Source organism: Vulpes vulpes, chromosome 12, assembly GCF_048418805.1.
Source record: "Vulpes vulpes isolate BD-2025 chromosome 12, VulVul3, whole genome shotgun sequence".
In the NCBI taxonomy this organism is placed as follows: Eukaryota; Metazoa; Chordata; class Mammalia; order Carnivora; family Canidae; genus Vulpes; species Vulpes vulpes.
The window spans coordinates 101,981,471-101,993,899 of NC_132791.1; the positions used below are offsets into that span (position 1 = coordinate 101,981,471).

The window sequence follows — 12,429 nt, forward strand, 5'->3', positions numbered from 1 at the left end:
TTGCCGGCCTGTCGTCTGCTTGGACAGCGGGCCTCCTGAGCACCAGGCTTGGCGTGAACTCCAGCAGGCCTGGGATGCCTGAGCCACACTGAGCCACCCTGACACCCCGACACGCTCCCATTGGACATGAGCTGCTGGTCACCAGTGATGACAAACCATAGCTCACACTCCGGGAGGTGAGGTGACCCGCCTCAAGGTCATGAGAGTGGTGAGCCACAGACGAGGGCTGCAACCCCCGCGCCGAGTGACACTGACCCTCTTTCCTGCGAGGTCACCATCGAGCTGCTGGAGAAGACCCTGCACCCAGATGCCCTCCCCCAAGGGAGGAACCTTGCAGACAGGAGGCCCGTCTGAAACTCAGCAGGAGAAACCCAGAAGTGAACAGATCAGCAAGGCCAGTGACATGCCGCCTGGCCCTAGCCTTCCTGGCCCCTCGCTCACAGGAACAGAGGGGTGCAAGGGTGGAAAGCCACAAGAGCAAGACCGAGGGGACACAAGGCAGAGAAGAAGCTTCAAGAAAACCTCGGGGGGATAGAAACAGCAGGGGGTCAGTAAACAGCCCAGGAGGCTGCAGAAGTCCACCGGCCTCCCACCCCTGCCTCAGTCCTCGCTGCCGGTCCCAGGATACATCCATCCCTGCCTCACACACTCAGGCCCCTTCCCGCTGGTGCCCTACTCCAGGGGACCACACGCTCCGGGAAGCTGAGCCCGGGGTCTCCAGGCCCAGAGGGATCTCAGCGCAGCAGCGGCACGTGGAGGGAGGGGCCTGCCGCAGGTCAGGAGGGTCAGGAGGGTCAGGAGGCCGTCTCAGCCCGAGCGCTGCCTGAGCCCCTGCCTGCTTCACGCAGCCGTTCAGAGCCTCCTCTTTACTCTGCTCAGTTGGGAGCCCAGAGGGGGAGAAGGTCCTCTCATGTGGAAGACTGAGCAGGACTGCTAGGTATTACAGAGAAGAAAAAGAAAGTAAAATATCCTCAGAGGAAAGAAAGAAAGACAGAGCCCATCTAAAAAGTGTGCCACGAGGAAGGAAACACATTCCGGGAAACAAGAGGAGGACTATGAGAGACACGGGGAGGAAGTCGGCCAGAATGTGGAACTAAGGGCAAAGATAAGTGAAAAAAAGGAGTTAGACAATGGACATGAGAATCCAATCGACAAATAACAGGAGCGACCAAAGGTCAGAAAGAAAAGCACATCAGAAACTGCACTGACCCACGTCCTACTGACAACAACCACAACTGTCTCAATTCAGACGGCCCACGGAAGTGCCCCAAAAGGGAAAACATCTCATGTTGAAGAACGTCATTGTGAAACACCTGAATACTAAGGATAAAGGGAAAACCCTTTAATATTCTAGAGGTGGTAAGAAAAAAAACACAGCTAAAACATGTAAGAGGATCAGGAAGCCGGATGTCCTGGTCCCTCAGCAGCAACGGCAGGTATGGGACTCGGGGTGCAGTCAGGGGAAGGGAGAGGCCTCCCCAGGGTGAGGCCCTGGGGTCTCAGCCGGGTCGGGGGTGCAGCCTCAGCAGAGGGTGGGTCAGGGTCCGGCCCTAGGGTCTCGGGCCCTGCACAGGGTGCAGCCTCAGCAGAGGCCAGGGAGGGGTCAGGCCCTGGGGCCTTGGGCCCGGATCACAGGGACTCTGACAGGTACAGGACTGGAACACAGGTAGGGCAGGAGCGTGGGGATCTTGGATAATGAGTTAGGAAGGGGAAGGGACACCAACAGCCACCGCCACCTTGTGCATCCACTAGGTGGTGTCCACCCAAATGTCAGGAAATAATAAAACAGAAAAGGGAGAGAAAGGAGACTCAAAAGGAAAGTGAAATAGTACAATTACACTGAAAGCGAGTCACTGTAAATCATGCCGGAGAAATCGCTCCCCTCGCCCCTGCTCCTCGCAGCCCGCCAGGCCCCGGCCCCGCCCCCGGCCCCGCCCCCACCAGCCAGAATCACGCAGGGGCTACGCCCCGGTCCCCGCTGGGGAGGCGGAGACGGCGGCGGGGTGTCGGTCATCTCGTCTACACCTGCGGTCATCTCGTCTACACCTGCGAGCGCCTTAATCACATTAATGGAAAGAGCCCTTCCAACAGCAGGCGGAGCTCCGGGGGGCGGGGGGAGCGGGGGCGGGGAGGGGAGCGGGCGCTGAGAAGGGCCTGGAGTCCTACAGCCGGCCCAGCCCCGCAGACCTGGCCCTGCCCAGCTGTGCCGCTGCGGCCAGACCCCCAGCCCCCCCAGGGGACGGACCCCACCTGGGCACCAGCCTGCGGAGGGCCCCGGCGCCCAGCACCCCCCAGCCCCCCCCCAGGGGACGGACCCCACCTGGGCACCAGCCTGCGGAGGGCCCCAGCGCCCAGCACCCCCCAGCCCCCCCCCCAGGGGACGGACCCCACCTGGGCACCAGCCTGCAGAGGGCCCCAGCGCCCAGCACCCCCCAGCCCCCCCCCAGGGGACGGACCCCACCTGGGCACCAGCCTGCGGAGGGCCCCGGCGCCCAGCACCCCCCAGCCCCCCCCAGGGGACGGACCCCACCTGGGCACCAGCCTGCGGAGGGCCCCAGCGCCCAGCACCCCCCAGCCCCCCCCCCCCCAGGGGACGGACCCCACCTGGGCACCAGCCTGCAGAGGGCCCCAGCGCCCAGCACCCCCCAGCCCCCCCCAGGGGACGGACCCCACCTGGGCACCAGCCTGCGGAGGGCCCCGGCGCCCAGCACCCCCCAGCCCCCCCCAGGAGACCGACCCCACCTGGGCACCAGCCTGCGGAGGGCCCCAGCGCCCAGCCCCCCCCCAGCCCCCCCAGGGGACCGACCCCACCTGGGCACCAACCTGCGGAGGGCCCCGGCGCCCAGCACCCCCCCAGCCTCCCCCAAGGGGACCGACCCCACCTGGGCAGCCTGCGGAGGGCCCCAGGGCCCAGCTCCCCCCAGCCCCCAGGGATGCGCCCGGAGGCCCCGAAACAGCCACAAGGAGACGCCGCCACCGCATGGAAGCGGCGGGAACGGCGGCTGCTCCCAGAGCTGGGTCTGGGTTAAGGGCATCCTCCACCCCAGCCGCGGTCTCCCCCAGTGGCCCCGCAGGCACCGGGCGGCGCCGCAGGACAGGCCCGCTGGTGGGAGGGAAGGGGGGCGCGGGCAGCAGGAGGCCCCCAGCACTGCCGTCCCCACGGAGCTCGGCTAAGAGCACCCACCCCCCGGGATGTTAGCAGGGCTGGGTGAGCGCCCCGCGGAGCTGCCTTGCGGTTGGGCGCCCAGAGGCGGCCTCCCGGGGGTCATGGAGCAGCAGGGAAGCTGGGGGGGCCCAGCAGGTGTCAGGAACAGGAGAAGGAGGGAGGGGAGCAGACTCCCAGCAGGGTCACAGGTCAGAGGGGGCCCTCGGGGGCCTTTCTCACAACCTGCGCTCCACTCTGAAGGCAGCAGCCGCGCCTGGAGTTGCGGGGAGCCCCAAATCCATCCAGGGAACGTGGCACCTGCTGCCACGTTAAGAAAAAGCGTTCTGGGAGTCACGAGTGGGAAAAGGTGGGGTCCGGACAGCACACAGAGAATGATGCTAACAGCTGATGGGGTCAAAATTACTTGATCAGGATAAATGTGAAGATAAAGCTAAAGATGAACGATTTTCTGCATGTCAGGCATCTAGAAGGAGAGGCCTGAGAGCGCCCACAGCGCTTAGTGTCTGGGCAACTGGGGGGAATGCAGTTGTAATTTACTGAGAAAAAAAAAGACCCAAAGTGGGCTCAGGCTCCGGGAGGGAGAGAGGCTCAGTTGCCCTTGGGTTCGGCGGAGGCCGGCAGCCTTCGGGCACGTGCCAGCAGGCGGATGCCCAGGTGGGGCTGCAGCCGCTGACGGAGACGAGCACCCCACACTCATGGACACACACGTTGGAGTTAAAGGCATCTGCAGGACACCCCCAGGAGAGGAGGAAAATTCACTCTGAGGAGGAAGAAGGAAAGAACTTAAACATCAAAACTCAGGAGCAGGGAAGTAAGTGACCAGCAGGAGAGACCAGGTGGGAGCAGCCTGTCGGAGAAAATCCAGGAACCTCGAGAGGAAAACCTTTCAAGGGAAAGACATGGGTGGTCGCTGACAATCAGAGGCGACAGGGACAAGCATTTACACTTGTGACAGGGCGGTCACTGGGCACCTGGAGAAGAGCAGAGGGAGTGGGAGGGTGGTGACGGCCCTCGGAGGAGAGATGGAGGAAGAGCCCGGGAGCCAGCGAGCAGGGAGGGGGAAGCACAGCAGCCTCTGTGTAGGCCGCGGGGTGGAGGGATCTGCCTTGGAGGAGGAGGCCTGGTTCATGGCAGATGCGCGATCCCCTGGAGCAAGAGTCCGTGACCCAGCACGGGGCTGCAGTGGCCGCGGGGCCTGCGGGAGAAGGGGCCTGGGGCACAGGGTGGAGCGGGCCAGCGCCTGTAGGCAGCTGGGTGTGAGGCCGACCTGGGAACAGACACTGCTGGAGGGAGCGCCCCCCGCCCCCCAGGTCTGCTGCTGGAGGGAGCGCCCTCTGCCTGGCCAGCTGCCACCACGACACGGCCCCCCGGGCAGTGGCCAGCACCTCCACGACTTGGGCCAGGTTTGAGCACGCCACCCTCACGGGCCCCCCTAATGCTGCATCTGCTCGGCCCTCTCTGCAGACATCCAGAGTTGGGTGACCAACTCGCCAGTCCTGAGCAGTGATTGGTCCTGAATGAGTGCTTGCCAGAGGTGGGGGCCTCAGATCCCCTGAGCCTCAGGCCCACAGCTGCAGGCCCGATGCCATGAGGGCAGCTCAGACCGGAGGGAAACCCCCCACGGCCCGGCCACACGGGGAAGCGTGCAGTGAGGCCAGGCTGTCCCCCACCACCCCCAACACCCCCCCCCCAGCCCAGGCAAGCACCTCCATCCAGGACACCCTTTTGCAGGCCGTCCTTGTTGTCTGAAGTCAAGAGCAATTCCACTATACCTCGGTCCTCCAAGGCCTGTTGGGGAAAAGAAGACAAGTTGATCTGTCAGTCCCCAAGTCCCCAGCGCTGGGAAGGTGGCAACTAGGAGACCCAGAGGGAACGGTTTGAATTAAAGCATTTACTTCTCTGCAGAAAGTGGACAGAAACGTAGCCTCTGTGCCCACCATGTCCAACAAAACTGTCGGCTGAGGTGCAGCGGGGTGGGGGCGGGGCTGTCAGACTCGGGCCTCCCCTGGCTGCCTTAGAGCTGGGGCGCTGCTCCCCTGGCTTGCAGGGGGCTCCACAGGCGGGTCAGCCCTCCCGCCCCTGCCTGGGGAGGAGAACCTACAGGCTGGAGCGCGGGAGCTCGGTCTGCCTGTGTGCAGGGACTGCAGTAATTTTCAGATGGAAAATGAATCTGCCTGGGACAGCAGGATACTGACCTCACGGGCCAAAGCTCCCGCAGCTTTAATTAGGTGGATTCCCTGAGGCCACTTAACATTTCCTCAACCCCCACCATGGTCCTGCTTTCCGAGTCCTCTAAAACCACTGCCAATGATCTATCCAAGTCTTATTTATGGACTACTTACTACATGTCTACAACAGTCCTGAGCCAAGTGACCTCACACACATGCACAATCCGGAGAAGCAAACTCTCCCATTAGTCCCACTTCAAAGAGGAATAAATGGAGGTTTAGAAAAATTAAGGCATTCGCTCAAGGCCTCGGCTACAAAGGGACAAAAACCAGGTCTAAGCTTAGGCCTGTTCTTTGACACTTGAAAGAACAGGCCTAGCCCTGCCCTTCCCTGACCTGCCACACATTAAATTAGTGGTGCTCAAACTCACCCACACATTGGAATCAGATGTCTGAGGACCACCCCAGAGATTCTTATTTAGTTGGTATGGTCTATGGCCTGGGCGTAGGGATTTTTAAAGTGAGTGTTCAGGGCAGCCTGGGGCCTCAGCGGTTTATCGCTGCCTTCAGCCCAGGGCCTGATCCTAGAGACTTGGGATCAAGTCCCACGTCGGGCTCCCTGCATGGGGCCTGCTTCTCCCTCTGCCTGTGTCTCTGCCTCTCTTTCTCTCGCGCGCTCTCTCTCTCTCTCTCTCTCTCTGTGTGTCTCTTATGAAAAAATAAATAAAATATTTAAAAAATAAAGTGAGTGTTCAGATGAAGCTGGGAACCCTTGCTTTAGATGCCAAAATGAGAGCGGCTTCTACAGACACTTTACTAATCATCACACTCAGTGAAGCCCGTCCCTTTATTCTCAGCCACTGCGACACCATGTGTGTACTGCAACCCCCAATTAGACTCAATCGATAAAGGGTAAATAACTGACAACCCTACTGAAATAAAAGTACGGTGAAAGGATTCACTAATTAATAATTGGTGCTAGGAGATGAGGCATTAGTACGGGAAAAGTAGTAGACCATCACAGCACATCATGGTTCACACTGTATCCAGAGAAGGGAATGTAAGGAAATAAACCAAGCTGACTCTTACCTTCTTGATGTAAGGCATATAGGCGGGGTCTTTGTTATAGGAACCATATTCATTCTCCACCTGCACAGCAATGATGGGGCCTCCATGTTTGTACTGGAATGAGATAATTAAAAGCAGAGTTTGTAGTGGAAACTGTACTAATTTCACCACACTTATCACAAATTACCAGCAAAATAATCCACTTGAAAGCAGAATGTCTCAGAAGATGTGATTACATAATTGAGAATGCTGTCAGTAAGACACAGAGTAGGTAGGGAGCTCCGGGTCCTTGTTCCTCTAAGGAAACATCAAATGAACAATTACAGACAGACTCAAATGACTTTATTGGCGCTCTGGAAACCAGTTAAATGTTTAAGTAAGTCAACAAAAACACATGTTTAAAATTATGAGAAATTCCATAGTGTTTTTGGCTCACCCTTGCCCCACTCCCTCCCTGGTTTAGCATGCCATAGTCACAAAAAAGTAACCGAATTCCCAGTTCCCTCCCTCAAGACAGAAGGAGCAAAATGGAACTTGTTTCCAACCTTCTGGCTGTCTGTGAGCTGCCCAATAGACCAGTTTCTGTCTCATCCAACTTGGAGCTCAGACAGGAAATGCATAGCTTGGACCTCAGGTTGGAGGCTACATATGGCAATAAAGGTCACAACATGTGAAAATTTCAGAGGGTCTAGAGGCCCATGTATGCCGAGGTGCATGGGGTCATAGGCAGAAAAATATGATAGACATTGAAGGCCAAAAAGAAGCTGGAGCGAGACTCTTCAGGAAATTAAGACATGTAAAAGCAGCCAGGAAAAATCAGGAGGAAAAAAAAGGCAGCACCCACACAGGACAGACTAGACATATGCCCAGAAAACATCTGAGAAGATCTAAAGTCATCACCCCACGCTGATCTTCATGCTTAGGAGCCCACCAAATAGTGTAGGTGTTCCCCACCAGTTTGCAAAGACTGCAGGGGCTGACTGTTGTTTCCAATGTCCAATTTTCAACAACAAAAGCAAACACATGGCAAAAAAACAGAGAAACAAAGCTCATTCAAAAGGATAAATTAAATCTCTAGAAACCCTCTCTAAAGAAACACACACTGGATTTACTAGACAAAGATTTTAAAACAACTGCCATAAATATGCTCAAAGAGCTAAAGAAAACATGAAGAAATCGGGAAGAGGCCATATCAGTAAAGTGAAAAGATCAATAACGAGATAGAAAGTATAAAAAAATTATACAAGATTTCTGGAACTGAAAAATACAGTATCTGAATAGAAAAAATCACCATAGAAGTTCAACAATGGACTTCACAGGAAGAAGAAATAATGGGCTAACTTGAAGACAAATCATTTTAAATTATTCAGTCTACAGAAAAGTGGACAGAATTTAAGGGACTTACACAACATCAGCAAGCAGACAAATGTACTTATTGCAGAAATTCCAAAAGAAGAAATAAAGGGGTCAAGAGATTATTTGAAGAATTAATGGCTGGAAACCTTTCAAATCTGAGGAGACGTGGATATACAAATCCAAGAATCTTCGGTGAACTCCAAGTAGCATTAACCAAGAGACCAAACCAAGACACATTACAATCAATCTGTCAGAGCCAAAGACATAAAGAGAGTCTTGACAGGAACAAGGGAAAAACAATTTGACATGTAGGAACAATCCTCAAAAGACTATCCATGGATATCTCACCAGAAATCTTGCAGGGTAGTGAGTGACAAAAGGATGATACATGCAAAGTGATGAAGTGATGAAAAAAACTATCAAGCAAGAATTCTATATCTAGCATCACTATCCTTCAAAAAACAAGGGAAAATTAAGATATTCTCAGACAAATGAAAGTGGAGGGAGTTTGATACCACTAGACTTGACTTCTGAGAAATGCTACACAGAGTCCCTCAAGTTGAAATGAAAAGATGCTTGACAGGGACTTGAAGCCATAGGAAACTACTAAGTTCTCCAGTAAAGGCAAATGTCAAAAAGAATGAAATCTTGGCCATTTGCAATGACGTAGAGGGAACTAGAGGGTATTATGGGAAGCACAGGAAGTCACTCAGAGAAAGACAAATACCATATGATTCAGCCATATGTGGAATCTAAGAAACAAATGAGTATAGAGGAAGGGAAGGAAAAATTAAAAAGGTGAAAATTAAGAGGAAGGCAAACCATAAGATATACTGAACTCTAGGAAACAAACAGGCTTGCTGGAGGGGAGGTGGGTGGGGGGAGAGATAATTGGGTAATGGGATTGAGGAGGGCTCTTGATGTAATGAGTGTCATATGCAACTTCTGAATCACTGAATTCTACCTCTGAAACTAACAAAAAAAAGAAAAACATAAAACCCAGTATTGTTCTAATTCTAGTTTATAAATCTTTTTTATAAGATTTAAAAAACTAATGCATAAAAATAATTACTAATCTATATAAATGAGTATACAATGAAGATGTATATACACTATATACATATATACTATATATAATTATATATACAATATATAAAGATGTAAAGATTGTATATATACAATATATAAAGATGTCACTTCTGACATCAATAATGTACAGGGAGGTGGAGCTGTAAAGGAGTAGTTTTTGTGTGTGGCACCAATATAAAATAGAACGTCATCACTTTAGGACAGTATTTGTAATCTCCATGGTTACCACAATGAAAATACCTATAGAATATACACAAAAAGAAATGAAAAAAAAAAGGAATTAAAACTTGTCACTATAAAAAAAAATAACTGAATACAAAGAAAAGTAGTAACGGAGGAGATAGGGAGAAAAAAAGCTACAAAACATACCAAAAACTAGTAAGAAAATGACCAAAGTAAATGCTTCCCTATCAGTAATTCCTTTAAATGTAAATGGATTAAACTTTCTAATGAAAAAACCTAGATTTGGAGTTGAACAAGACTATAGACCCAATGAACATAACAAATGCACATAGAACACCACATCCAACAACATAATACACATTTTCCTCAAATATATACACATGGAACATTCTCCAGGACAGATCATATGTTAAGCCACGACACAAGTATTATTATAAGATTGAAATCATACAAAGTATCTCTTCCAATCACAAAAGAATGAAACTAGAAGCCAAAAACTGAAAGAACACTGAATACTTCACATTTCAAATTCCAGAAACACTTGGAAATTAAACAACACACTCTTAAAAACCACCAACGATCCAAAGAAGAAATAACAGGGAAATCAGGAAATATCTTGAGACAAATGAAAATAAAAATTCAACACAAACTTATGGGATGCAACAAAAGCAGTGCTAAGAGAAAATTTATAGCCGTAAACACATTAAAAAGGAATAAAGGTGGTATGTCAACACCTAACTTTTCACCTTAGAGAACAAGGAAAAAGAAACAAACTCAAAGGTAGCAGAAGGAAGGAAATAATAAAGATTAGAACAGAGGCAAAAAAAAAATAGATAATGAAAAAAATCAAGAAAAATTAACAAAACTAAGAGTTAGGTCTTTTTTTTTATTTTTTTTATTTTTTTTTTTATGATAGTCACATACACACACACAGAGAGAGAGAGAGAGAGAGAGAGAGAGAGAGGCAGAGACATAGGCAGAGGGAGAAGCAGGCTCCATGCACCGGGAGCCCGACGTGGGATTCGATCCCGGGTCTCCAGGATCGCGCCCTGGGCCAAAGGCAGACGCCAAACCGCTGCGCCACCCAGGGATCCCAAGAGTTAGGTCTTTGATTAACAAAAGATTAACAAAAAAGATTAACAAAAACAAAAAAAGATTTTAACAAATCTTTTTGTTAAAAGATTAACAAAACTGACAAACCTTTCCTGAGACTAACTAGCCCGGCCGCATTATCCTCGACAGGCAGAAGCAACGCAGGCATCCGCTGACGAATGAGTGGATGGACAACATGTGGTACAACCATACAAGGGATTTTTGAGTCTTAAAAAGGAAAAAAGTTCCGACACCTGCTACAACACGGATGAACCCTGAAGACATGCTAAGGGAAAGAAGCCTGCTGTAACGGACAGATACGGTACGATTCTACTTCTGTGGGTTCCCCAGAATGGACAGTTGCACGGCGACAGAAAGCAGAACGGTAGCTGCCAGGGGTTATGGAGAAGGGCGACAGGAGGGTATACAATCCTCTTAGAGTTTCAGTTTGGGAAACGAAAAAGTCCAGGAAATGGAAGGTGGTAATCTTCGCAAAACAATGGGAATGTATGTAATGCAAGTCAACTGTACACTCAGAAATGGTAAGGATGGTATATTTTATTTTACATGTATTTTGTCACCATAAAAAAAAACCAAAATAATCATGTTACACCTAGAATTTTTTATTTCGGGTACACCACTTCCATATTTAAGGATGCTTCTGAGCCATGTTCCTGGCGTGACCTTCCCTACAACCCCCACGTCCACCTCCACCGCCCAGTCTACGACAACCTGCTGAGTCTCTCAGTAATCCCATCTTCCTTGCAAAACTCCAGGCTAATCATTTCCTGGCTTCTTACTTCTTTCATAATTAGGGCTCCCAAGGTTTAAGGAATAAAAATACAAGATAGCCAGTTGTACTTGAATTCACAATGAATAGACGTTTACCTAAATTATGGATATTTTCAATGTAGGCATGTCTCACGCAACATTTAGGACATATTTATACTAAAAAAAAAATTCCTTGTTTATCTGAAATTCAAATTTAACCGAGTACCCCGTGTTTTATTTGCACACCCTACAAATGGTCAAGTAGTTCCTTTGCTCTACGGGTGCTGTGAACATTCCAAACCACTGGCTCAAGAACAGTGTTTACTGATGTACTAGCGTTTTTTATTAATGTACTAACGTCTCAGCACGACTCTTCTTTTTACATAAGACATTGGGTTAATCCCATTCCTGCCTTTGTATCGCTTTCAAATGTGACGTGCAATGGTATTTTCTCCCCAAAACTGATTTTCACCACCCATGTTTTGAACACGGGGTGCCCCGCACAGCACCTTTGCGGTAGGCAACAGAAAGCTGTACCTTGGAAAGTCCTCAGCTGTAATCATAGGACCACGGAATGCCCGCCGCCCTACGGGTAAGGGCACACCCGTGTACGCTCCTCTCCACGCAGGACCCAACCAGCCTGTACACACTTAGGACACCGGCTGCTGGGCTTCTCTGTCGCTCAACTCCATGTCCGGGCGCCAACTGCCCAGAGCGCCTCAGCCCACAGATCGCGGCCCCGGGGAGCAGGTTCCCCTGGGACCATCGCCTCCCAGGACGGCAGAAGATGAGAGAGGGCGCTCCCTGCTTTTACCTGGAGTGGCACCACCCGGGCCATCAGGTGATCAAAATAAAGGTCCACTGCTTCGGTGAAGCCCTTGTAAGTCGTTCTCAGCCTCATGCCAGAGTCTTGGAGTAACCAGCTTGAATAAAAGGGGGTGGAATTAGTGGCGGGGTGTGTGGGTGGGCCCTGGGCAGGATGATGGGGGGGAGAAAGGAAGCAGCTGCAGGGCTGGAGCGGGCCCTCCCCACCCGCCCCACTGCGGGCCCGGTTCTGGCTTTGGGCCAGCGCTGAAGCCAGAGGGGTAAGGAAAATCCCAGAAATGCAGCCTGACACGGAGGGGAGACCGGGAGGCTAATCCCTCTTCTCGGTGCTCCCACCTGCTCTCCAGGGTCACCCTGGGGCTTGGGAGCCTCAGCCGCTCTGGAGGAGCTGGGGTGGGGGGGACGGCCTGCCATGGCCTGCCCTTTGCGGCCACTCCCGCCACAGCCGGGCTCAGGAAGCTTCCTTCTCACTGGAGACCTGAGAAAACCCTTCTGTTTCCTTACAGAGAGTGTGATGCCCCTCGTCCTCCAGGGGCAGCCCTGAACATGCCCGGAGATTACCAGTTTGTTAGGTAAAAAGGTAGGAGGAGACCGCAGCTTCTGGACTCGGCCCCCTCCCTCCCCGCGGCCTGCAGGGCTCCGGCCTCCAAGCCCCACGTGTGGGGCTCCCAGGAGTGCGCCCAGGAGGAGGGCTGAGCGCTGCAGTTCTTG

General features: G+C 51.9%; 1 protein-coding gene across 2 annotated transcripts in view; it reads right to left on the reverse strand.

Moving 5' to 3' along the window:
* The window catches only part of LOC112911946 (beta-galactosidase-1-like protein 2), a 40,862-nt gene that overhangs the window by 14,655 nt on the left and 13,778 nt on the right, over positions 1–12,429 (reverse strand). For both annotated transcript variants that reach the window (XM_072729269.1, XM_072729270.1), the window contains exons 5-7: positions 11,708–11,816; positions 6,424–6,516; positions 4,873–4,954 (exon numbers count right to left, since the gene is read on the reverse strand). In XM_072729269.1, the coding sequence (XP_072585370.1) occupies positions 4,873–4,954; positions 6,424–6,516; positions 11,708–11,816 (284 nt within the window). The remainder of the gene's footprint in view (positions 1–4,872; positions 4,955–6,423; positions 6,517–11,707; positions 11,817–12,429) is intronic.